The sequence below is a fragment of the Podarcis vaucheri genome, assembly GCF_965113315.1.
Source record: "Podarcis vaucheri genome assembly, chromosome: 14".
NCBI classification, from domain to species: domain Eukaryota; kingdom Metazoa; phylum Chordata; class Lepidosauria; order Squamata; family Lacertidae; genus Podarcis; species Podarcis vaucheri.
In genome coordinates, this window is record NC_138752.1 from 34,973,174 (window position 1) to 35,000,747 (window position 27,574).

At 42.1% G+C, this 27,574-nt stretch overlaps 1 protein-coding gene across 18 annotated transcripts in view; it reads right to left on the reverse strand.

The window, feature by feature from the left end:
- RBFOX1 (RNA binding fox-1 homolog 1) overlaps positions 1 to 27,574 on the reverse strand; it is a 1,477,709-nt gene that overhangs the window by 1,001,749 nt on the left and 448,386 nt on the right. For 2 of the 18 annotated variants that reach the window (XM_082199123.1, XM_082199119.1), the window contains exon 1: positions 14,124 to 15,108. The exons of 15 other annotated variants lie outside the window; for them this stretch is intronic. In XM_082199123.1, the coding sequence (XP_082055249.1) occupies positions 14,124 to 14,126 (3 nt within the window). In that variant the 5' untranslated portion in view covers positions 14,127 to 15,108. Of the gene's footprint in view, positions 1 to 14,123; positions 15,110 to 27,574 lie in introns of those variants that run through there. One more of the 18 variants, XM_082199128.1, reaches the window with a different exon arrangement.

Consider the following 27,574-nt stretch of genomic DNA (forward strand, 5'->3'; position numbering starts at 1 on the left):
GGAATTGGAATTGTAAACAGTGGAAAAGGAGAGTGCTGCACAGGAAGATCTTGTATCAGGGAAAGATCAAAAGGATACATTAACTCCTCTGCTGGGTACCTGCTATGCAGTTAGCTTGAAACCACACTCTGGAGCATTCCAAGCAATTCTGCTACAATGAATGTAAAATGGCTATCACCATGTGGTAGCTGGAATTTTATGTAGATGCTCTTTGCAATGTTTGAAGATAGGGCACTTTAGTCAGTCATTTTAGCCAGTCATTTTAAATAGCAAAATGAATTAAACACACACACACACACACACACACACACACACACACAATGTGACTAAAATAAAATTAGGGACTTCAAATGTAAAATGTTTCTGTATTGTTCAATTATGTAACTGGAGATGTTCCATTTCATTAAAACATCTAGAAAGCAAATGGTTTTGTAAAAAGCTTTATATGACGAGCATGGCATTTAGAATGATGCTATCAAACACACTCACTCACACACACACAAACACTTTTTTTCTGAACTTATAAATAGCAAAACAGACTACATCAAAGTACTGACAATATTTGTGGTTGCATTGTTTGCATTCAGGATTATTTGCATTCAGAAAGGATAGACATTTGTTTTCAAGTCTACAAAAATATATGCATGGACCAGTCTTCCCCAACCTGGCATAAGAATGTAAGGACAGCCTGCTGGATCATCTTACCCAGCATACTGTTCTCAGAGCAGCAAACCAAATGTCTGTGAGAAACCCACAAGCACAAGCCAAGCATTAGAGCACTCTACCCTTCTGTCATTTCCAGGAACTAGCATTCAGATGCATTACTGCCTCTGACAGTGGGGGTAGAACTTAGCCTCACCCTCCATGAATTTGCCTAATCCATTTGAAGTTGGTGGGCATCACTGCCTGATGAGGGAGCGTGTTCCATAGTTTAACCATGTGCTGATTGAAGAAACTCTTTTTTTTATCTGCCTTTAATGTTCCAACATTAAGGTTCATTGGGGTTCTAGTGTTAGACTGGTTGGGGCTAGGTGGGACTGGTGGGAGATGCAGTACTCGAAAAACTTCTGGAAAACTGTGTGGCATTTTGGTTTTGTTTGGAAAAGCTGTACAGAAGACCACACACAAATATAGCCATGCACACAGAACTCAGTCACTCCAAACAAGTGAGGCACATAATTTTAACACCGAGATCATCAACATGCCGCCCATGGGCACAATGGCCTTGAGGCCCTCCCTTGGTGCCTATGTAACATCTGAGCCACTCTCTTCACTGACAGGAATGTTTGCAAATAAAATATATACTCCATGGAACTGGGGTTCAACAGGTGCTCTTTGCCACATAGATTCCGCTCTAAAATCCAGCACCTGTTGGCACTACACCCTTTCTTACAATCCTAGAATTCATTAAGCTGCACCCCCACCTCAATCAGCAAGAATTGCAGGATTTTTGGTTTGTTTTTTAAAGGCTCTGTGTGTCCTTTAGTAGACCAGGATGATCAAACAGTAGCATTCATACATTCAATGCTAGCACAGAACCTGGAGATTTTTTTGTTTGTTTGTTTAAGGCACCAAGGTCTTTTCTATACCACAATACAGAGGAATACAGCTGCAACAGACATGTGACTCTTTCATACAAAACACAAGGACCCATTTTATAACTGTACCAAAGTTTCTATCCACTGCTTCTTAGCGTGAACTTATTGCAAAAATAATTGCAATACTAGAAAACTAGAACTTTTACGTTTAATATATTTACATTATGCCATATTGATAATGTTTGGAAGGTAGCTTACAAAATCCTGAAATCCTGTAACCTACAAAAGACAGTGCGGTGTAGTGGCCAAAGCAGGTCTGCAGAATGGTTTTCAGCTCAAAGGCCTGATTGTTTCAAGGCCTTCCTGGGTACAATTTGACACCATTTTGAATCAAGATGGTGGGCTGAACCTTTCAAAACTGCATTGGTTTTAACAACCAATTTCAAAACTGCAGTTTATTTTTGGTTTCCTAGAATTCCCAAGCAACACTGGGGACAAAAACAAAAACAAAAACATGAAAACAAAGCAAATTAAAGCCACTCTAGTAATGTATCTTCACAAGTGTCATAATTAACAGAAAAGCTTTCATCATTTTCTTTCAATTTGATTTGCATGAGGGAAATCTGAATATTAGATCTACTATTTATCATGAGCTGCTTTTATTTGCCCTGTTTATTGCTTTGATCTTTTATTTTAAATGCTGGTTTGTAAGCTGCCTCTCAAGGAGGGATGGAGAAGAAATTCTTATTTAAAGGGAAATCTATCCAATCTAAACTTTCCGAAACAGCCCAACGCACATAAATCCTTTGAAATTCTCTCTCCTCCAAATTTTGTGATGCACTTCTCCAGCCAAGCAATGTGTACAAAAATGCATATATTAGTGAAAGCAACATATAAAAGTATTTTGCAAAACTATGCAGATTAGGAGAAATATGCACTAAAATGCTGGTGAATCTTCATAAGCACTTTTAAAAAAACAAACTTATGTGGAATAGTAAAGACTTAGGCATTGAAAAGCAAGAAACAGAAAGAAACCAAAATTGACAGATTCACAAATTCCTTGTCTCCAATACTTTTTTCTTTGTGCTTTGGAAAGCTGTTTTAGCTCTTGCTGTGTGGGTGAAGAGTTGCAGGACCAAGAAAGGACAACAGCACCCCAATTCCATGTACAGAATCCAACTACACTGGCACTTTATTTCACAAAGGTTATGGGGGGGGGGTTCCACACACTCCTGCCTTCCCACCTCAACGGCAGGCACACGATAGGTCACTCCTCCAATATCTCATTGCCATTCCCTGAACCTCAATCACTCAAATGGTAAATGGACCACACAGGGGGCCCAATCAAATCACAACTGTGATGGAATTAATCCTTTCTATCTTTATTATTTTCCTTGTCTAAATTTTATTTATCAGATTTGATTCATCAAATTTCTATCCTGCCCTTCTTCCTCAAAAAGGGGCCCAGTTCTCAAAATGTTTGAGAAGTTGGGGGACAGAATTCATCACAGAACTAGTTTCAGTCCAGTCCACTTTATCAAGGTCATTCTAAATTTCATCCCTGTCTTCTGAAGTTTTAGCTATCCCTTCAAGTTTTGCGTTATCTGTAAATTACAGATTTATTTATGTAATGCATAAAAGTAATTGTTCTCTCTCCAGCTGGATGAGGAATCACCAATGAGCACACTAGGTCTTAATCTGATGTCATTCTCATATAGCATTTAATCAGTCTGCTAACAAAAGTCATGGAGAATGTTATTAAAATAGAGGTAAATTACATCCACAGCATTCCCACAATCAACTAACTGGATTAGCCAGCCATTATATATTCTTGGCAAACGTATGTTGACTTCTACTAATCACGGCATTGCAACCAGAATGTTTATAAACTGACTCCACTGTAATCTGCTCTAGTATATTTCCCTGTATCAAAGTCACACTGGAAGTCTTTAGCGTCACTGATTTTTCCCTCTATTTGAAGATTATGACAACTTTGCAAGCCTCCAAGGTCCTTAAAAAGATCTATCAAGAAGACACTCCCCTCTCTCCTTTTCCCAAAATGTAACTAACTGAAAAACCTTGCTTGTGGCATTCAGAAATGTTCACCTGGACTTCATTAGCCCACCCTTCAAAGTGCCCTCCAAGAGTTGTGAACTGCAACATGTTCATAAATTATGTTCATTCAAATGCTGCCAATCACAAGCAAACTAAATATGTAGATCAGCTGCAGCTATCCAATTTATGGCATACTTTTCAATGTGACTTTCAGAGCTAGAACTCGTTATTCAGCCCTACAATGATCACACTTTTGAATTCTCTCAAGGTAGCCCCCCCCAACACATGCTGAGTTACGCACAATTCATCCATAGCGGGGGGGGGGGTAACATAATAAGCCTTCCCTATTTGGGTTAGGCCACACTCACCTGCCCCATACCAGTTGTCAGCTAAAAATCTGATTCACCCTAAAGGGGGTAATTGTGGGCACTGCCAATCAGCTGACTGAAAGGGCTCTGCAAGATCTAGCAAAGAATTCCACAAGCTAACACTTTGAAAGGGGATTCTGATTGCCAGGTCTTGCAAAGCACCTTGCAAGACAAGTCCAGAGTTATAAAAGCTGCCTGGCATCATTGTGACCTTAAATGATTGTCAGCCAGAATATTGAGCCAGGTGGACAAATGTTCTGACGCACTATAAGGCAGCTTCCTATGTCTCAAATGTCAATACAAAAGAAACTGTGTCCCAATTATCAAATGTTTGAGCAACACTGTATAAAAGCTATGGAAGGGGGATAAATTTGCTTGGTTTAACTCAGGGGTGGGGAACATATGGCTTCCAGCTGCTGCTGGACAACAACTCCCATTATCCTTGACTATTGACCATGGGCTGATAGACTGACTTCAACAACATTGGAAGGCATCCTCCTTCTCTGGTTTAACATAGCTAATTCAAACCAATGCACAAACTGAAGCACAGCTATCCTTCAAAACTTGTGCTTTTCCATGCTGATTGATCCAGGTCTCCAACCAAAAAACTGCATACAAAATACGTATGTTAGTGAAAACAGAATGCAGAGAAGCAACCTGCTTGAAGATGTTGCTTGCAGAAAGAAAATGCATTATCATTTTTGTTTTCACCTTTTTGAAGAAACAAGTGCCATGTGAAAATGTGGCAAACTGAACTTACGACAGCAGAAATGAGAAACTGAAATCAACAGATTCATCTATTCCTAATTAAAGTCACACGTTTACCATCCCCATATTTGTCTGTTCAGTAAAATAAATTATCTTAATATCAGTCTATCTTTCAGCTCCCAAACATCACTACCCACACACCTAAAAAGTATATGAATTAAATGGGAGAGGTAAAGGAAAAAAAATTCCAATCTTTATGTTTTCATCCAGTAATCATGTCTGAATAAAATGCGACATTTGGTAGACCACAGAAAGCAGTAAATGAGAAGTTCAAGGTTGACTGTACAATTTCAGCTCTGGCCACCTGTGCATAACCTTTACAATACAGCCTTTCAATTTCTGGTTCATAAGTTATTTTAGCAGTACATGTGTTATCACAAGTTGCACTGTATTTCTGTTTCAGAGAGGCATGACGCCCTTACCTAAAAGCAAGCTTTCATTGTGCAATAAATGCATATGCTTAAAAGCCACCTACTGTGCAAAGTCACCTGTTGTGTTAAAAAGAGGGTCATGTTCTAACTGTTAATGAACTTCTGCAGACATCTTGGAATTTAATAAGTCATGCTAGTTTTAAGATTTCCAGATAACAAGCATTTTAAATCACTCTGGTTAGAAAGGGCATTTTAGAGCTGGGATACCAGCCCAATTCTTTACAGAAGTTCTTTAAACCATTTGGGTAAATTTGCAGAGTTCTTTTTGGTTTCTGTTGTTAATGCCACATTGAATTTAACTTCTCTCTGTTTGGCTCTACCATAGTATTTAAAATGTGTCATGCACAGGTATGCCACACTGCCTATCTGCCTTTGGCACTCAGACAACAGAAGGCATTCTGGTAAGCATGCGCTCCGTGACCCAATTTGGTCAACCAGCTGCCACACAGCATTTTAGAAAGGGAGAAGATAGATACCATATCAAGGTTTATCCCAGACTTTCCAAGTATCTGAGCTCTCTTAATTTGTTCAAAGCCTTCCTGTGCCCTACTGGAGACATGGTCAATGTAGTTATTCAACTACAACTCACATCAGCTCCAGCACACACAATGAATGGGTCTGGGATGGTGGCAGTTGCAGGCCAACAAGGTCTGGTGGTCGTTGTGGCCAAACATTTACCAACCTTTTAGGAACATACAAAGCTGCATTATAGACACTGGTCTTTCTAACTCAGTAGCATCTGCACAGACCGACAACAATTTGCCATGGTTTCTGAAAGGAGTTTCTCCCCATCCTACCCAGAGATGCTGAGGATTGATGCCAGGACCTTCTGCATGCAAAGCAGATGCTCTACAATGGAGCTAAGACTCTTTTGTTTTGCTTATATGAGCTAGCTGAAAGAGGTTCATATACAATGCCAGTGCAACCATGAATAATATTCTCCCCCTCCCAAAGTGCTTTTGATGCTCTTATGTTCCAACATTTGTACCCTGTCTTTCTGCCAAGGAAACTCAAGACAATAAAGTTCCAAATCAGCCTTCCATTCAGACCTCAACCTGCTTCACTTCATCAAGGTTGCTGCAACATATGAATAAGTGCTGTTATTCAGTCCTGAATGAGAGGGAAGAGAAACAAGTTTCTACACTCCCAACCCTGTACTTGACAAGATAATACAGTGACAAAAGTAAGAGCAGCATTTGCAAGAAGTTATCCTGTGTTTGCTCCCTCCTGCCAAGAGGGATAGACAAATCTGTCAATTTTCAGTTCTGTTTTTCTTTTCTTTCTTTTTTCCAATCTTAATTTTAGTTTGTGTTTTTTTTAATTTTGAAAAATATCCTTTTGAAAATTTACTTGCATTTTAGCATGAATTTATTCTAAAACTAATTTTTGCACGCAGTGTTGACACATTTTAAAGGAATTTCCCATAATATAATATGTTTTTGTATGCTATTTTCACCAGGATGTGTACACTTTATTATAATGCATTTGTTTATTTGTCTGTTGTTTGTTTATATCCTGCTTTTTTGTCTGACGGGGACTCGAGGCAGCATACAGATAAAACAGAAACAGCTAAAAACATATAAAAAGCTATCATTAAAAAAATTAATAGAATATGATCTATTAAAACATAAAGAACATCACAACACAAGCCCTTTCCTTAAAAACAGTCAGTTCCCAAAAGCCTGTTAAAATAAGAAAGTCTTCAGATGCTGGTGGAAGGACAAGAAGGAGGAAGCCAGTCTAACTTCTCTAAGAAGGGAGTTCCAAAGTATGGGAGCAGCCACTGAGAAGGCCCTCTTCCTACCAAACATGCCTTTTTACACACACACACACACACACACACACACACTGCTTGGCTGAAGAACTTCATTGCAAAATATATAAAGTGAGAATTTCAAAAGATGATTCTTTCAATTCACATGTTTTTCATAAAGCACAAATTTAATCAATTTATCTTTAAATGTGAAATGAATCAAATTTCTGCCCCTTCTCTACCTGACAACCATTCCCTACAAAATCTACCATATGACACGCGCCCCCTCACCAAAGCAACCCCTGGATTTACTTATGGTTTTATGATGCATTTGAAAATGCCCCTCCCTCTTGCTCTGCAGTTCCCCCTTGGAAATGCTCCCTGCTTCTACATTTGCAATCCAAGGGAAGCACATAGTGGGTAGCCCCCACTCAAACTGGCTGTGCCAGCTCAAACAAGATCTCCCTAAGCAGCGAAATCATATTCTATTGACTTCAATTTTGAAGTCATTTGCTGTACCTGCTGGCAATGGATGCTGTCCATTTAGCTTAAATCCGCACCATGTGTCAAAGACAACTGTTTCTATTTTGTAGCCTTTAGAATATTCATATACACTTCAGCAATCCTGCTTTGTATCACTGTGAAATCCCAGCATCCCAGAAGCATTTTCTTGTGTCAAAACCAGTTTCCTAGCAGAATAAAGTTATTATTCAACGCATCAACATCCACAGTCCAATCAAAATTACAATTTAAAAATGCAGCCATCATGGAAATGAATCAAATACAGTGTCACGAGTCCCATGGAGCTGTCTTGTATGGGGGTAGGAGGATGCCAAATAGGTGGCAGCAGATATCAAAGAGCTGGTGCTAGATTATCCAGGTTGAACAAGTTGGGGGAGGTGCTAGTTGTGCCTGAATAAGTGTCAAAGTTGTCAGGGCAAGTGATCAAGTAGGTCAGGGGCTAAATCCTAGAGGAGGCTTAATTGGGTTGTCCAGGAGGTGTTCCACCCCGTGACATCAACTGCTTCTAGTCAGGCACCTCAAAGAGTAAAAGAACTGTAGAATTGGAAGGGAACACAAGGGTTACCTAGTCCAATGCCTTGTAATGCAGGAATATTATGCTCAGTGTGGGGCTTGAACCCACAACTCTGAGATTAAGAATCTTATACTCCACCAACAGAGCTATGCACCTCCTAAAGGGCCATCACCACTGGTCATTCCTGGGGGATGCATCTGAGAGTAAGCCAAGATGCCAGCTCTCACATGAACACACCTCACAGGCTTGCCCACTCCGAGAAGCACCTGTTTGCTTGCCCAGAGCAGGAATGCCTTCTATTTGCCATGTTAAAGCTTATGTCCCATCCCACTCTCCCAAGGGAAGAGGCAAGGTGTGATTCTTTCCCACCTCTATCTGGAGATTGAACCTGGGACTATTTCACATGGAAGCATGTGCCCTACCCCTGAGCAAAGACACAGGAAACTTCCTCATACTGATCTTCCTCTGTTTCCTTCCAATCTTCTGTTAACTGGGCCTCTCCCTCTGAAAACTCTCAAACCAAATCAGACCTTTGGCCCATGTGACTCAGAGTTGCTTAAAGTGATTGGCAGTTGCTCTCCAAAGTTTCAGGCAGGGCCCCCTCCCAACCCTGCCTGGAGATGCAGGAGGTTAAACGTGGGGCCCTCTTCATGCAAAGCATAGGCTGAATCTACTGGTAATGAGTTTTATTAATATGTAGTGAAAGTTCTATAAAACCATCTCCAAGAACCACCAATGTTCACATTCCTAAAATTCCAGCTCATTTTCTCAAATATTACTCATTTGTTTTCCCTAACATGCTTTATGTATAGGCAACCATTTTTTACTTGTCATTTTTTGATTATTATTGTCTTGATGCTTTTCTTTTCCTTATTTTTCCTTTAACAACAAAAAATGTGTTTTTCTACTTTTTTTCTTTCTTTTGTAAGCACAGAAAATCTAGTTTTCTTGTTTGTGCTCTCTCTCTCTCTCTCTCTCTCTCTCTCTCTCTCTCTCTCTGATTCTTCAGACTATATCCAACATGCAACTACTCTCTTATGATGTAGAAGAAAAAGTAGGAGGACTCTCTGGTAGGTATTGTTGTAATTAGCAAGACTGCCTCCAGAGATGTAGTTTGATGTGAATATTGCCTATTGGAAATGCAGAGTGCGATTTCCCCAGGAATCTCTGCAGAAGCTTCCTTTCACAAGGGACTTGCACCGTAGATGTCCCTGGTGGTTTGTACCCTTTGAGCGTCATTGCACCAATGAAACATTTAGCTCATCTGCAAAGTACTGAACTTCCACAAAATTCCAAAAAAGCATCTTTTGAAGTATATGTGCTATCTTGTCATCAGTTTATATCTCTAAATTGCAGCTCTGGGTCTACTGGTACTTTAAAAGGACTGACTTGCCCATAAATGTCTGTAACATGAATATTTATTTTTATATCACTGCAGCAGATCAATATATTCTATTTTTCACTTGTACAAACATTGTATCAGAGTGTGTGTGTGTGTGTGTGTTACTATTTATTAAATATGTATTCCACCCTTCCTCCAAAGAAGCCCAGAGCAGCAAACATGTCAATATTATAAAAATACAATACAAACTTCTTAGAAGAGTGATATGTGTGTGTCCATATCCACAGACACACACACAGAGAGAGAGAGAGAGAGAGGAAAATTCTGATAAAAACAGAGAAGGAAGTAGAAACTGTTTGTCTGTGTTCAGGAGTGAAACTCAGTCAAGCAAATACAATGGGTATTAATTCTTTTTAAAAAAAGTTTGCAAATGATACATAATCAATTACCTTTTTCTACATTGTTTTAAGATTGCATTGGAATGAATGTAACTTGCATAAGCTAAGTAAATAGTGAAGCAAGTTGCATAACTTACATTAAATAGTGGACAGCAAGACAAATAACGTAGTATCCGGCAAAAATCAAACTGAATCAGAATGGAAGCACCACTGATTATGGTACAGCTCAAAACAGAAACATCCCTATTGTGCACACACTTCCCATTTTTAAACAGAGACAATTAGCATTGCTTTTGCCTCTTGTTCTAAAGCAGCCGGCAATAATAAAGAGAAATACTTCTGAATCCTGAGTGCCCACTGGGCATCTACAATCTCCCCCCATGAAGCTGGGAGAGAAAGAGCAGCGCTTTAGGTTTTAGGGCAGTTGTCAGTCTGTTTTCTTTTTGGAAAAACTTTTCGATTCTCAAATATGATTTTGAAAGTTTTATAACTTACAGTTTACAGTAGGATTCCCTTACCACAGCTAAACCTTATCACACTTCTTCATGTTTGGATGCATTCAGTCTATTTCACCACTGCTGAAAATGTACTATTTATATTGCATTCACTTGCAAGTGGATGTAGTTCGGACCAGGAACATCATGGTAAGGTTTCGCTGTGGTAGAGGAGCAACGGTATAAGCTATAAAACTATCAAAAAAACAATTTGAGGTGCTCCACGCCAGGCTGCATTTGCATGAAGTGTGTCTCACTGTGTTCAGTTGCATTTACCCTCAGTTTGTTTATATGAATGCAGCCTTAGCAACATTAGAGCCAAGTATGTTACAAAAGGAACACTTTAACAGCCTATTACTGCAAACCACAGGCCACTCAAGCTTGCTATTAAAAGTGGCTCATCCCCAAGAATGCTCTCTTCAAGCCTTTTGTGGTTCATAAATACTGTCCAGTGGTTGCTTTAGAAAGCATTTTCCCCTAAGGTTCCAATGCAAAGCCAGCTGGGTGGACTGAGCCTCCGAGAAGCACCTGATAGCCCTCACTCAGCAAGGAAGCTCCCCAAGCTGCTTCAAGGAAAGATGGGGTGAAAATGTAATGAGTTTGGGGATGTGAAGTTGCAAATGCACTGTTAATGGAATGCATAGATTAAATTTTATGTCACTACTTTATTTCCATTTGTAACCAAGTATGAATTAGTTGTGTTATTTTGTAACATCATGTGTTACCATGATTTTGTAACATCATGTGTTATTTTATTTGCAGCATTGCAATGCACAATAACAACTTCCATTGCAGTGAAGCAAAAACTGGCAATGAAATGATGCTCATTTAAGTTATTCTAGATCTTAACTCTATCAACTGCACATCTAGTAGAAATGGTGCTCTTATACAGCACTGCGTATTTGCCTTTATTCCTGAAAATTGAAAATTATTCATATGTGTTCAGTTTAGCAGAAGCAATTGTTTGCAGCAGAAGTCTTGCCTGTAAATACTTCAAGAGAGCATGTTCTCATGTCCCTACTGAACTGATAAGTGATTTCTTGAAACATTTACCGTTCTATCCTATGCAGACTTAAGATTTCAGTCCTATGCACAGTTTCCTGGAAGAAAGTCACATTTAACTCAATGGTGCTTACTTGAGCAGACATGCACAGGACTTTACCATCAGGCTTCTAAAATAAAATGCTCCCCACCCCCAAAAGACCCTTAGGTACAGCTAACCTTGTCCCAGAAGCTTCCAAAAAACTATCAGCAATTCAAATTAAAATAATCAGAAAAACTGAGCAACAATAAATATGTAGCAACTTATTGGGAGGGGAGGTAGTTTTGTCAACCAAGAGGCAAGTAGCATTCTTAATAAATAAAGATTCAGTTCCACATATTTATTTGACATATCTCTGTACAGTGTTCCATTCTGTGGCATAACAGTTTCCAAAATTAGATGCCCATAATATGTACTAGATGGCCCTTGGTCTTTTAAACATCCAGGTAATGACATTTTAGCATCTACACGGACTATTTCAAGTATTTAGAACACTGAGGCTGCAAACCTAACCCATTACATTTCAAAGTAAGTCCTACTGGATTCAACAGGACTTCCACCCAGGTAAGTGGGGTTAGGATTTCCCTAACATTAATTTAATAAGAGTGCTTACAACAGCCTGGTAGAAATGACTGCTATTATTATTATCTCCTTATTGCAGATGGAAAGGCTAATGCTGAAAGAAAGTTGGTTCACCTAAGAAGGCTGACTTGGAGAAGAGAACTTAGAGTTCACACTGTATGGCTGGGGTAACAGAGTTCTAGACACAAAGTATGTTCAATGGGTGCGTCAAAGCAAACAAGCATAGAAATCACTCCATAGTCAATCATGAATTTGTTCAGGGTTTTGAAATGTTTCTTCATTCAGTTTCTGTCCTGCGTATATATTTTTATTGTCAAACTAGCAACACTAAAAACTAAACAAAAAAAGTGTGTATATAAACACACACACAGTGTGTTCAGAATTCTCCATTACATGACAAAACATTTAGTGATCTTTCTATATCTATGAACATAAAACTTTGGGCATGATCCAGCCGCATTTGAGCATACTTAAGTTCCATGTGTCTCTTGTGTGAGAGGTTTAAATTTTGCTGGCCTCTCCCACTGAACTCAGTGGAACTTGTCAGAGTTTAGCTTTGACTGGATCATGCTCTTAGTAAATGTGGGGAATTTTGGTTATCCTGAACTGTAAATGTAATGATCAACATTTAATTTGAGCCAAGCCACATGCTCTACATGTTCGAGTATGTTTTTTTAAAGGTCAATATTTATGTCAAACATGTTTCAGCAGTTGTCTGAATAACAGCCTGCCATGGAAACAAACATTCTCTGTAGTGCTTGCTTCTACAAAGGTTTCATTTGTCACACCACAAAACTCATGCCTCTCTGCCAAAGAAGTAAACCTGGGATGAATTGTAATCTGTAGCTTATATAGTATCATTTCAAGTTGTAATGTGAACATATAAAGAAAAATGGCTAGGAAGCAGGAACAAGATGAAAAAAGGTCTGCTACAACAGTATTTATTGAAAGCTTTTATACTTAGATACAATTTCTAGGGGGAAGCTAGAGAGCAGCAGTTCCATGCAGCTGCTAAAATCGCTTCTGATTTTTTCTTTCTTTCAAAAAATGGTCTAGTTTTATTTTAAGAAATATGAACTGTTTCTCTCACACACCACATTGGAACGATTTTGGGAACATATATTTTTACTACATCTTCCCTTTCAGAGCTCAGCATATGTGCAGTTGGAAACTAGGTATGCATCCCTTGGTACATGCTTATAAGGAATATGCCATGCATGTAATTGAATGCACAGGACTTTACAATAATTGATGCATTACTGCATTTTCATACATTTTTATTTCCTGTTTGTGGTCCTGCACCCAAGTGTGCAACTGCTCATCCTCATTATCATATCTTCCCACACACATTTATCTCTACATGCCCCCAGCATAAATAGCATAAACAGCTCTCCCAAACTCCTAATCGAGGCAGGCAAAATAAATAAATAAATGCTGATTTATTACCAAGACAGTATGTAAATAGAACCTCCCTCCCGAATTTAAAAGCCATTTTCTTCAGGGACACCATGCCAATCCCTGCTCCTTCCCTTGCCCATGTCTTCTGTTTCAAAAAATTAACGATGTACTCAACCAACCAAAGGTAAGCAGCTCTTTAAAATCTCAGTGATATTGCCATGAAAGAATAAAGCATGTGCTTATAAAAGCTCCCACGACTGAAGAGTTCTCAGCTGTGCCTGGACTGTGCCCTGTCCTTTCAGCGTCTATGTTAACTACCAACCAGAACTTCCACACAAAAGCATAGAGTCTTACTTTGGGGGCAGGGGGAACCAGTATAATTCTACCACAGATAATGGAAGGGATGAGGTGGGAAATGTAAAGCAAGGCTAAATATACCTTGGAGCAAAGTACTCGGAAGCAGCACAAAGTCACCGTAAGGTTCAAAGGTATTTTCTATGTATATAAAGGTTTAAAAAGAGAGTGCTGATGCTAATGCATCAGAACATCTGGTTATTATGTATACATAGTAGCTATCACAGGGGGGGAGAATCACATCTGGCCTAAAATCAGTGATGAGGATCGGAGATGGGAACGGTTGCCCACCCCCACTCCCAGACACCTCCTTGGAAAGAATACTGGCAACAGATAGAAACCTCTGGAAGAAGTTCCTTACTACAATCTCATTTAACCACAAGCTGCCCCAGCACACCTGCGATGGGCTAAGTGGGCGGGGAGGAAGAGAAAGCGCAACACCTGGCTCGCCATTGGTCAACCAGCCCTTGCCCCGCCCCCTGCCCCGCCCTCCCTTAAAGTGAAATTGAGGCCAAGTCTGCCTCTCCCCAAGCCCTCGCCAGCCAGGGGCCCATTTCCACCTACCATACAGAGAAGCGCGGGGCCCCCAATAAGTTCTCCGCGATCTTCTCTCCCGCTCTCTGGCCTCCCGTCGCGTCCAGATTCGTTGGCTGAGTAGAGTTGAAGATGGGCGAGAAGAAAGTTGGCGCCCTTCGCTTGCCGGGCAGAGAGTCCAACTCAGGCGAGGCGGAGGAGGGCCTGAGGGGGCGCAGGGCAGCGCTTCTCGCCTTTCCCCTCCTCCCTCAGGAAGGAGAAGCGCCGACTTCTCAGGTGCTTCCCCTCAGCAGCTTCTCTCCCTCCTCGACGGCGCGCGCGAGCTTTTTCCCGCGTTCTTTGAGGGGAAGGAGAAAACTTCGCTCGCTCGCTCGCCTCGCTCTGTTCGGCCGCTCGGAAAGTGGAACGAGGGAGAGGAGGAGAAAGAGAGCTGCACTTGGGTGCGCGAGATTGGGCGCCAAATAAAAAGCCCGCTAGTAATAACAACAACAGTAACAATAATAATAAAATACGAAAGAGCAACGCACTCTGAGGCGCAGGAGCCGCCAAGCTGCCGCCTAGTCTGCGCGCACGCGCGGTTGTCCTCTCCCCCCCTCGCAAGAAAAAAAAGAAAATACAGTACTCTTTTTCTGAGGCGAGAGAGGATAGCCGAGAGGACTGCGGAGCTTGGGACGGTGGCGCGCGGGTGCGCGCGTGCGCGGGTGTGTGCGGTCGGCACCTGAAGAAGCTACTGAGGAGCCGTCGAGAAACACCTGGCTGGACTGGAGAATTATTTAAACAGCATGCATCCCCCCCCACCTCCTTCCTGGTCGTTCAGGCAATTCCCTTCCTTAGGAAGTCGTAACTAGCACCCCTCTCTCTCCATTTTTTTTTAAAAAAAAACCACCCCCGTCACGAAAGCAGCTGGCAAAGCTGCGGGGAGACAGGGAGATAGAGAGCGCGCGCGCCTTTTGGAGCCGAGGGCGGCGCGTGCCGAGTCGGCGTCCGCGCGTGGCTCCTCCGAGGCTGGAGGGGTGTGTGTGTGTGTGTGTGTGTGTGTGTGTGTGTTAGATTGACTGAGGGGAGGGGGGTGGGATTCCCAGCTGAGGGAAGAGCTGACTTTGGCCCGGCGAAATAGGGAGAAGAAGCGAGGCGCTGCTGTTGTGGCGGCTCTTTTCTCTCTCCCCCCCCCCTCCCTCAAGCCGGCGCTGCGAAGTGGCTCGGAGAGGGAGGTGACCTTCAAAGGGGTGGGGGGTGGGGAGATAGATGATGAAGTGTGTGTGAAGGCGGAGGCGGCTGCTGCGAGATCTGCGCGGCTTTTAGCACAGCCCACGCGCGGAGGTGGGGGGTGGGGAGAAATCGCAAAGCGAAACGGCCAGCGGGGTGGAGAACCTGCCCAGCTGAAGGAGCGGCGCGGATCGCAGCACCTTCCGCGCTCGGGGAGGGTGGCGTAAGTCTCGCCTGCCTCTTCTCTTCCTCCCGCCACCGCTTCTGCTGCCTGCCTGCCTCCGGATCGGCTGTGCGCATGTTTACTCGGATGTAAATCCTCCCCCACCTTTCGATCAATGGGCTTTACTCCCGAGGAAGCGTGTAGCCGATTCTCTCCGGTCGGGAGTTAAGATCCCGGCATCTGGATCTTACAACTACAAGTGTGGGTTGATGGATTTGGGGGGAAGCGAGGTTTTATTGGCAGGGGAGTTGGGAGGGAGAACCCACGATTATCCTCATCATCATCAACAACAACAACACTACAGCGTGGAGGGTGGATTTGTTGGGGGGGGGGCGTTAAAGGATAACCCCCTTCCCCTCAACCGACCTTTATGCGATCTGTAGGCATTTTCTACCGAGACACAAACGTCCCGATACTTAGCGTGTTCACAGGACACTTTGATTCGAGAAAAGCCTATAACGGTCCGGGAGATGGGCGTCAAGTCATCCTGGCTCAACTCTTCTGGAGTTCATTGCCGTCCCCGCCCCCCGCCCCAACATATGAGAGGAGAGCGGTGAATCTCCCAACATTTATTGGAGGAAGAGGGATGTCATAAGTCTGCACTGTTGTTGCTCTATTACATTTTATCTGTTTATCTGCCCTTATCTAACAACATTCACAAGTTGACAATAGTAGCTGCGCAGAGGCTGAAAGGCACTTTTGGTTTCATGCGGGTGGACAGGGGTTGTGTGCATGTGTCAACTAAGAGCACCTTTGATGTAAAGGTGCCTCCTTTTTAGAACACCCTTTTGCCAACCTAGTACCTTCCAGATGCTTAGGACTACAACTCCCATCAGCCCCAGACCTGGGGTTGATGGGAGCTTTAGTCCAAAACCTCTGGAGGTTTGGCAGCAGCTGTTTTAGTAGCTCATTGCTAACAGTAGCCTGGCACACAGTTGTGTTTTTGCAGGCATGGAGATTAAAGTGATGGAAATATCCTGCACCTGCTTAATTTCTGTTGTGTGGCACAGGATCAGTCTGGGAGCAGGTAGTGGCAATCCTCTTTTAGAGCAGGGATTTTGAGGAAGCCATCCAATTACATGGTTTGAAAGTAGGAGTGAAGACACTTCCAACTTGGCTCTGAAGAGGGAAGGAGAGAAAGCTATTTCTCTACACTGCCAGAATCTGGACTTTTGTTGGGTCAGAGTTAGTGAAATATAAAGTCACTTAAAAGAAACTTTAGGAAATTATGAAAGGTAAATACAAACTAATGAATAATCTTCCTTTATTTTCTTTCATCTGTACAAAAGCATAAAATCAAACCTCCCACCACCACCAATTAACAGGACTGTAAATGCATACAATTTTCAGTGATTTTCCCCTCCGTTGTTTAATTATAAACCTAGAAAATTATACTTAATTCCTAGTTCTGTAAATATTCAGGTGTGAGAGTAGTTACTAGTCATGAATAATCACAGGGGAATTAAATGGAACTAGTCTCTTGGGTAAAGGCAATCCCCTACTTCAGTAACACCAGTGTAGGTGCCTTGAGAAATGAATAAATTGAAAGATTATGCAAGCAATAAAATATCCCTTGTGGAGGAGGTTGCCTGTTGGATCTCCATGTGATTCACTGTTCTGACATTGCTGCTTCCCAATTAGCCTCCAGTCAGAGGCACATAATTCTGCCACATCTTTGTATTGGTTGTACTGGGCAGCTAACAATTCTCTATCATTTATTTATTTTTTTATAAAAAAATATCTTCTTGGCTTTGAGTAGCTTCACAGGAATTAAATCTTTATATTTCAACTACCTTTTGTCCCCACCCTGCACTCAGCTCTCACCTGTGGCTCCTAGAAGCTATCAGGATGTGACAGTGGCCACACCCAGGGAAACAGCTCCGAATGGCCAGCTAAACCAGGTGATTGTAGATGATGGGTCTCAAATCACTGGTGAGTTAGGAAATTCTCTTGCATGTGAATACAGGCTCTGGTGGATTGAGCAGACGAGACCAATACTGGGTCCAGCAGTCAAGAAGGTGGTTTCTGTACATGCTGCAGAGGGAAGTGAGGTGCAGATGGGGCTCATCACCCTAACCTGGGAAGGGAGCCCATCTAGGAGAAGGAAAACTGATCCTACACCTCTCCTGCCTTGTGGGATATCTGCAGGAGAAGAAAAGGTTGAGGAGTAAACCCTACAGAAATCTGAAGTGGAGTTCCCAAGACAATTTAATGGCACCTTTTACACCTCCTTCTGACAATTCCTTTAGCCAAGCAGGTGCCAAATGGACAAGGCTCGCATCCCTTTGGTGCCCCTAATGCAGTGGTTTGACTCCACCCCGGAGATGAACTCCATTGTCTCTTGAGACAGAGGAATTCAGAAATTGGACAGCTCCCTCATACAAGATGCAAAAACCCAGCAACTTTTATTTCAAGCAGGGATTGAGAGCAAGGGGCCGCCTAGGTGCTGCTGGACAGCTCCCATCATTCCTAACTATTGGTTATGTGGGCTTGGTTTGCAGGGAGCTGAAGTTGAACAGCATGTGGTTTTCCACCTCTGACTTAGCCTGCACAGCCAGTGTACAGACCAATTCTATGCACATGTCTGCAAGCAAGTCATATTGAATTCAGCTGAACTTTCCATCAGTAAGTGTGCAAAAGATTGCATATTCCTTGTGCTCTCTGTGAGAAGTCTTTCACTCTATAGAGTGTGCATAGTGCATACCTGCCTGCGACCATTTAACAGGGTTCTACTTTCCCCACTTCAAGTGATTCCATAAAATTTGTTCTGCAACCAACCATTATCCGACATGGGAGTTCTCACATTTTACCATTCTTTTTATCTCCTAAATATTTTGCATTTTTAAAAGTTGCTGCTCTTTCTGCAGCTTCTAGATGGGAAGACTTGCAGAGGGTGGCCAAGTGATTTGCTCAGCATTAAGGCATAGCCAGGTCTGAAAAGTCTCCTAGGGATGTGTGAAAGGCATGTTTCTAAATAATAAACACCACCAGGAAGCTAGTGGCTTAGAAAATAAGGGGTCTATTATCCTCTTAATTCAGAAGCATAACACCCATGATGTTAATGGTGTACCACATAAAAGAAAGAGCGTGGGCCCTAAATTATTATGCTGTACATTAACTAACTTAAGTCACAAATGCATCACACAGAGTTGAGTACACAAGAGCTGCAACATTAGCATCTCAGCAGACACACAGCTTTGTTTATCTGTCACTTAAAACCTTGAAAACAACATACAAGTTTTAGAATTCAGCACTCCTGAGCTGCTAAAGACTTGTGTTCCTTTTAGAGTCTATGAAATGTATGGAGAGAGGAAGAGAGGTGAGCTGAATGAGGAAGTAAGGTAGCACTTACCAGTAAGGTTTCAAATACTCATTAATACTTGACCAGTAAACTAATTAAATGTTGTATAATGTAATGGTTAGGGAACCAAACTAGGGGTGGTATTCAGTGCTAGCCCTACTCAGAGTAGACCCATTGAAGTTAATATAAATGGCTAACTTAGGTTCATTAATTTCCTCCTCTGAGTTTGGCTAACACTGGATACAGGCCTAGGGTTGCAAAAGCAGACATGAGCTCAAATCCACACTCAGCAACAAGAGCTCACTGGACAACCTTAAGCCAGTCACTATCAGTCTAAGCTACTCTGCAGGGATGCTGAGAAAATTAAACCCTTTATGCAATCCTGAGCTATTGGGGTCCTGTAAAGTCTATCAAGAGGAGACAATCACAAAGGACAGCTGGTATGAAGCTGCAAAGTTTTTAAAAATTGTACAAGCAAAAAACCAAATACTTGGTCATCTCTTAATTATTTTACAATAAGAAAGAAATAAAAACCTTCATCCCCACCCCAAAGGAGTATTCAGGAATGTGAAACGCTTTCTCCACAAACAGCTGCTAGACCTGTCTGTCTGCAATTTGGCATTCTGGAGGTCTCTTGTGTCTATAAATGTCATCCACTTTGGCCAAAAAGGGAAAAATCAATTGTAAGATTCTCCATTATAGTGAATGGGGAAACACATTATTTCCTTTATGCAGGAGGAGCTCAGACCTCAAAACACAGACTGAAGTGGAAAGAGCAAAAAGCGATTAAGAAACAGATTACAAAATGATTAGTCACACATACAGGGTGAATCTTGCAGCCTGTGCACACCCCTACTATCCAATATGGATACAGGTGGTTCTGTGGTTCAAACCACTGAGCCTCTTCAGTTGCTGATCGGAAGGTTGGTAGTTCGAATCCACACGATGGGGTGAGCTCCCATTTCTCTGTCCCAACTTCTGCCAACCCAGCAGTTCAAAAGCACACCAATGCAAATAGATAAATAGGTATCACTGCAGCGGGAAGGTAAATGGTGTTTCCATGTGCTCTGGTCCTCTGTGTGGCAGTAGTTTAGTCATGCTAGCCACATGACTCAGAAAGCTGTCTGCAGACAAATGCCGGCACCCTCGGCCTGAAAAGCAAGGTGAGTGTCGCAGTCTTTTGACTGGACTTAACCATTCAGGAGTCTTTTACCTTTACTACCCAGTAATAATGCTAACAGTACAGTAGGATAGATAGCAATGTATTTTAGCCTCTTGTGTGCCTGCTGAACGTTGGGTAATCTGTACTTTGCCTTATGTAGCAATCTGATTGGAGCATTAAACCCTTTAGCAGAAATAGAGCTGAGAGTTCAAGTTCTTCAGCTGGCAGTGAGGGCCAGGACACAAGCTCTTCATAATCCCTTTGCTAGCTTGTCCCCAATAGGGGAAAGAAAACCTTATCTCTGCAGATCTAATGTTACACAGTATAATCCACACTCGGGGGCATGAAGCAAAAAGGGTTTGATCTTCTCATTTAGACATCAAAACAGTTAATTAAAGATTATATGAGAATGCAGAAGGGTTCATGGTGCGCCACTCACAGTTGCTGATTAAGAAAAACCTTATTCTCACCAGGAAATGTGCTAGTAATTGCTGGGAGAGTTACAAGTGCTAGATTGAAGCCTTTAAAAGCCATTAACAGACATCTTTCCAGCACAAGGAAAACAGGTAAACAAGTTAATATGCAAGATGAAGCATTGTTACAGAATTATCTGGTGGCCCCATTATAAGAACACAGGGCTGCTTGTTATTTCTGGAAAAGGAACTTGCTTCACCAGACTCTTCAGTTTGCCAGGGATACTGTAGAGTTGGAAAAAGTTTAGAAAAGGACAGCCAAACGATCAAGTGGGTTGGGAGTGACTCTCCTATGAGAAATGATGGCAGCATTTGGGGCTTTTTAGTTTAGAGAAAGGTGAGTAAGAGGTGACATGATAAAGGTGTATAAAATTATGTTTGGCGTGGGGGAAGTGGATAGAGAAAAGTTTTTCCTGCCTCTTTCATAACACTAAATCTCATGGACATCCAGTGAAGCTGAAGAGTGGATAATTCAAGACAGATAAAAAGAAATCATTCTTCACGCAGTGCAAGTTAACTATGAAACTCGCTCCCACAGGGGGTAGTGATGGCCGCCAACGTGGATGATTTTTAAAGAGGATTGGACAAACTCATGGAGGATAAGACTATCAGTGGCTACTAGGTACAATGGCTATGTACCAAACATAAGACAGTAATGCTTTTGAATACTCTTGTGCTCAGGTCTTACTTGTGCTCAGGCCCTACTTTCCCGCAAACATCTGGTTGGTCATTGTGAGAACAGGATGCTGGACTAGATGGCCCATTGCCCTGGTCCAGCAGGGTGTTACATTGTTAGATTTGTCTAGGAGGCTTATTGGCCCACAGCTCACATTCTTTGACAGTGCTGGCTCCATGATAGGGCTGGGGGAAGAATTTGTTTGACACGTTTTTCACAATGGACCGATCCAATGCTTCTGAACTTGCTCATGGATCAGAACACAACTCCCAGTTAAAATGCTCACTTCTCCAGACCTTGCAATGCGTTTGTAGTATGAGTGCAAAAAGCATGCCTAAAATTACATCAGAAATGTGGGAAGAGATGCAGAAAGTACAAAATGTTCATTTTACAGGCATATACGTGGAAGAGCATTAAAAAGTGCGTATTCTATGTACACAGGATGCACAAAATGGGTCAGAATGGGATGCAGTGTGATGGAATGGGTTGATGGTTGATGCCAGCAAGACTCAAACAGAATGGAATTAGCTGCTCAGATAATCCTTGCTTCAAGTTAATGCTTGCTATGTCATTACAGCCTGAGCCAATGCATGTTTACCCAGGAGTAAGTCATGTTATTCTCCTGACAACCTAGCAGTTCGAAAGCACATCAAGTGCAAGTAGATAAATAGGTATCACTCCGGTGGGAAGGTAAACGGCGTTTCCGTGTGTTGCTCTGGTTTGCCAGAAGCGGCTTAGTCATGCTGGCCACATGACCCAGAAGCTGTATGCTGGCTCCCTCGGCCAATAAAGCAAGATGAGCGTTGCAACCCCAGAGTCAGCCATGACTGGACCTAATGGTCAGGGGTCCCTTTACCTTTACCTTTAAGTCATGTTATTCTTAGGTAATCCTATAAATTTGCCCCCTTAGCCACTAGACGATGGCAGTCCGTTGATAGTAGATGTAGTTACAAATGAAGCACAATGCATCCATAGAAAGCTAAAACAAAAACACTAGTCACTAATCCCGACACCAAACGTATCCTTTACATCAGTGATATTTTGCCCTTTGTGTGTGTGTGTGTGTCACAGGGAGGGAGGAATCATGAATTACAAAGGAAATAATTCAGTCTAAAGGTCTGTGCACAAAAAAGCATTATATTTAATGCAGGGGCTCTCCACTTGGTTCTGACTTTTGACAGGGTCTTTTCAGCAGTGGTTCCCTACGGAAACAGAATGCCCTCCATCATGAGGTACACCTGTCTTCATCATTATTAACTGGTGGGGGGGGGAACAATGGTCAAAGGTGATGGGAGTTGTAACCCAACAACAACTGGGTAACCAAGGTTGGACAAGCCTGCTCTGTCACCAGCCTTCTCCTTGGGACAGGCATTCCCAACCTTCAGCCCTCCAGATGCTTTGGACTACAAATATCATCATCCCTGACCACTGGCCCTGTTAGCTAGGGATCATGGGAGTTGTAGGCCAAAAAATCTGGAGGGCTGCAGGATGGGGATGCCTGCCTTGGGAGAAAAGGGAAGAACAATGGCCAGGGAAAGGAAAAGATGGCAGTGAGGACATAAGCATTTGAATCTCCTTGACATTTGAGTTAATTGCTTAAAGGTGGTATTCTGAGCAGTACCTAGTTGACCACAACCCTGAACACTGGTTATGGAGGGGACACAGTAAATACGGTTTGGACCTGTACCTGGATTATGTTCTTAGACCTACTGATAAATATATATATATTTAGGTGGCCCTCACCTCAGCCTAATGCTATGAGAGAAGGAGAATATTTTTCTTTTTCTCCCTATATATAGTTATCAAATTTGCAGACTTCTCCAAAGCCAAGGTAAATGCATTTACCCAACAAGGCAGTTCAGCGCAAATGTGCTAGAGAGCATATTGAACTACTTGTGATGAAATATACAACCTTAAAAACAAGTAAAGTGTATTTGTGGGAGTTGCTGGTGAATTATGAACGGGGGTTTTTTTGGTGGGGGGTTGTTGTTACTGTTCTCTCTCTCTCTCTCTCTCTCTCTCTCTCTCTCTCTCTCTCTCTCTGTGTGTGTGTGTGTGTGTGTGTTAAAAACACTTCATAAATCTCCAGGAAAAAATACCTATTGCCTTTCAACCATTAATATATTTTTAGCTGTTTATTTATAAGCATGATATTTTGTGCTCCAGATAGTTCTAAAAATAGAGCATTGCCAGGAAATTTAAATCTGGATGGCCTTAAGCATTATATAATCTCAAATAGAACCATTGCAATCAATAGGACTACTTTCATGTTTGAGGTTGTGTTTAGTCTACAGTCCAAACACACTTACAGAACAATACTGTGGTCTCTGGCAAGGCATCACAGGTGGCAAAGGATTACTTGGTTACATAGGAATAAATTCTAGTGGAGCAGCCATGGTGCACGGCAATCCTGGTAAGTAAAAAGAGAAGCTATAGTACCTGAATCTACTGACTTTCCTTTCCTTTCACTCTCCCCTCTTTTTTAGTTGTGTTGTAAGCCTCCGGGCAGGGACCAACTTGCTTTTTTTCATTTCTGCACAATGCCTAGAAAACTTGAGGGGTTTTTTTACAGATGAAAAACAGTAGCTGCAGAGAATAGTGCCTCAACCCAGCTTTCTTTAACCTGGTGCCCTCCAAATATTTCTGGACTAAAACCATCAGCCAGCACCAGGCAGAAATCTTGTGATAACCTAAACAATAATGAATCGCTTAATAATAGAATAAAAAACCCTGCTGGATCAGATCAAATGACAAAGTAGTCTGGCATCCTGTTCTCACAGTGGCCAACAATACGCTCATGGGAAGCCTTCAAGCAGGATTTGAGTGCAACAGCACTCTTTCCATTTGTAATTTGCAGCAACTGGTATTCATAGGCATAACACCTCCAAAAATGGGGGTAGAACATAGCCATCAAGCCTAGTAAAAAGGTAAAGGGACCCCTGACCATTAGGTCCAGTCGTGACCGACTCTGGAGTTCCGGTGCTCATCTCGCTTTATTGGCCAAGGGAGCTGGCATACAGCTTCCGGGTCATGTGGCCAGCATGACTAAGCCACTTCTGGCAAACCAGAGCAGCGCACGGAAATGCTGTTTACATTCCCACCGGAACAGTACCTATTTATCTACTTGCACTTTGATGTGCTTTCAAACTGCTAGGTTGGCAGGAGCTGGGACCGAGCAACGGGAGCTCACCCCGTTGCGGGGATTCAAACCGCCAACCTTCTGATCAGCAAGCCCTAGGCTCTGTGGTTTAGACCACAGTGCCACCCGTGTCCCAACTTATAAAAAATACATAACTTCAAACATAACAAAAGTGGTCATGAACAATAAAGAAAACATCAAACAGTACAGAACCAAATTGAACAATTTCCATTTAAATCATCAGATCCAAAATAAAGATATTTTAAAAAATCAACATTAACAACACCAACCACCACCCCTCAACAAAACTCCAACCAAAACTTCTGTTCAGCAGCCTCGGTGTTTGCAGAAGAAGTCAGTCGGGGCCTCAGCCTCCCAGGCATGTGGGGAAAGGCCTGCAAGGCAGGGACCCTTTAGCCTTTACCACAGTTTTAACTTTGGAAAGATGGTGCATGCAAATAAAATGATTGATCTGATTAAATGGCTCAGGACCACAATACCTCAAGAACTGACCTGGATCCTACAATCATCATTTGGCACCCCTTTTTCATATGCCTCCTCCATAAATGTTCTGGAGGGTGGTAACATGAGAATGAGCCTTTCCTGTGGTGGTTCCCTGCTTGTGGAATGCTCTCTCCAGAGAGGCTCATCTCGCACCTTCATTGCATATTTTTAGGCACCAAACAAAAACATTCCTCTTTTCTCAGGCCTTTTTTAAATTAGCCTTTTAAACTGGGCAGTGGGAGTGTTCTTGTTCTTGTTCTTGTTTGTTATTTTTTTATTTTATGTTGTTTCAAGTTTCAAGTTTTATTACGGCCAAAGCCAGTGACACTAAACACCACAAGATCAGACAACAAGAAACAGCAACAACCTCAGAAAAGAAAAAAAGGTTACACAAGCGAACTTCACAGTGTGCCATTCAACAGAAGAGATTTACGCTTCCTAATTACTAAAGTGCAAAATTTAGCCACCTCATATGATATTGAGCTTGAGGAATCTTCCAGGAGGTATTTTCGAAGAATTTCATGGGAGGATTCCAAATAATATTGAAGGGGTATAAATTTTGATAGAAGCGGTAAAATAAGTTGAACTCGTTCTTCACTATAAAATTCGCAAAATAGAAGAATGTGTGTGACAGATTCTACCTTATTAGACATACAAGAGCAGAGACGCGCATGCATTGGAACCCGCGTGAATTTGCCGTACAGCACTGCTGAGGGCATTGTCTCAAAGCGGGCTCTAGAGAAAGCCCATCTATAGGCTTCGTTTATGTTGTAAACGACCCTGTGATCTTTGGATGAAAGGTGGCATAGAATGAATGAATGAATGAATGAATGAATGAATGAATGAATGAAATGTTTGTTTGTAGTCTTACACACATGTGGACTGTTTCCAGCAGTTCTCAACCTGTGGGTCCCCAGATGTTGTTGGACTACAATTCCCATCATCCCTGAGCTCTCGCCTTGCTAGCTAGGGGTGATGGGAGTTGTAGTTCACCAACATCTGGGGACCCACAGGTTGCGAAAGGCTGGTTTAGACCATGGATAGGCAAACTAAGGCCTGGGGGCTAGATCCGGCCCAATCGCCTTCTAAATCCGGCCCGTGGAGGGGGCGGGAATCAGTGTGTTTTTACATGAATAGAATGTGTCCTTTTGTTTAAAATGCATCTCTGGGTTATTTGTGGGGCCTGTCTGGTGTTTTTACATGAGTAGAATGTGTGCTTTTATTTAAAATGCAACTCTGGATTATTTGTGGGGATAGGAATTCATTCCTTTCCCCCCAAAAGATATAGTCTGCCCCGCCAAGGTCTGAGGGACAGTGGACCGGCCCCCTGCTGAAAAAGTTTGCTGACCCCCTAAGTTTAGATATCTGAATCTATGGCATGTCTACCAAAGTTTGGGGACTAATTCCTCATGTTTGGATGAAATGAAATTTTGTATAATGAGCATTTGGATAGCAGGACCTACGTCTGGGGTGGTCTTACAAAGCAGTGCAGTCATTTACCTTAGTAGGAATATTAGTAATATAGTCACAGGCCTTATCAAGTGGATTGTAGATGGGCACCCACATATTTTTTAAATCAACTGGATATACCACTGTGCACCACAGCCTTGTGAATACAAATGATGCCAGCTCCATGTTATCCTTAAGAGTCTTTCATTTTTTTTACCAGCTTCTGTATATCAATATCTAGAAAAATAGAGGGTTTCTAAAAATGCTAATAGTTTGCAGATTACTGTAATTTGATGTAATTTGATGTGATTCAGTTTGACTCCATCTGACTAATGGTTTTGTTATGAGTGACGAGGTTAAAGCGAGTGCAGTTTGCAAATAAAACTGCAGGACTACAAAAAAAAATCATATAGTTCTACTGTGTCCTTCTATGGAATTTAATGCTATGAAATTATGACAGAGGGTACAAGCAACAACTGTAATGATGTTCTCACACTTCCCTCCCTCCTATTTGTGACAATTTCTTGATTTCATAAGAACACACAAAGAGCATTGCTAAATCATCCCAAAGCCCAATTACCATGACTATAATAAGCAATAAATTTATTAAGTGGTCCACCAACCCCCTCATGTACTCATCAATACATAAAAAGAAACTCCTGCATCAGCCCATCAGCCCATCTCTTCCAGCACAATGTTCTTACAGATGCCCCAATGAGAAGCCTACAGGCAGGACCTGAGGACCACAGCACTCTTTCCACTTCTCACAGCCCAGCAACTGGTCTTTTGAGGAATGCCACCTTTGCTACTGGAGATATCACAGCACCTCAGGGCATGGCCATGGGCAGTTGAGTGGCATGTTAGGGATGGATAGGTCTGTAAATGATGATTTCTCTCCATTTAGCATTTTTTCTCTAATTCTAGAATCCTCAGGAATACTCACCAGCATTCTGGTACTCATTTCTCCTAATATCAATGCTTTTTGTAGGCCATTTTTGCCTATCACACAAACTTTGCAGTGTTTTTCTAATTCATGTAGGTTATTTTCACTAATAAATGCTTGTATTGCATACAATAACCCCACCTCTTTTCACACATTTTATGGCTGGAGAACTGCATCAGAAAATTCAGAGAAGTGCAAATTTCAAAGTAGCACTTAGCTGAATTATGGAACTCATTCTCACAGGAGGTAGTAATGACCACCAGCTTGGATGGCTTTATAAAAGGAACGGACAAATTCATGGAGGAGAAGGTGATTAGCCATGTCAATGCTTTGCCTCCAAAGTCAATAAGCAGCAATGTTTCCAGATACCAGTTACTGCAAACTGTAGGGTGGAGAGTGCTGCTG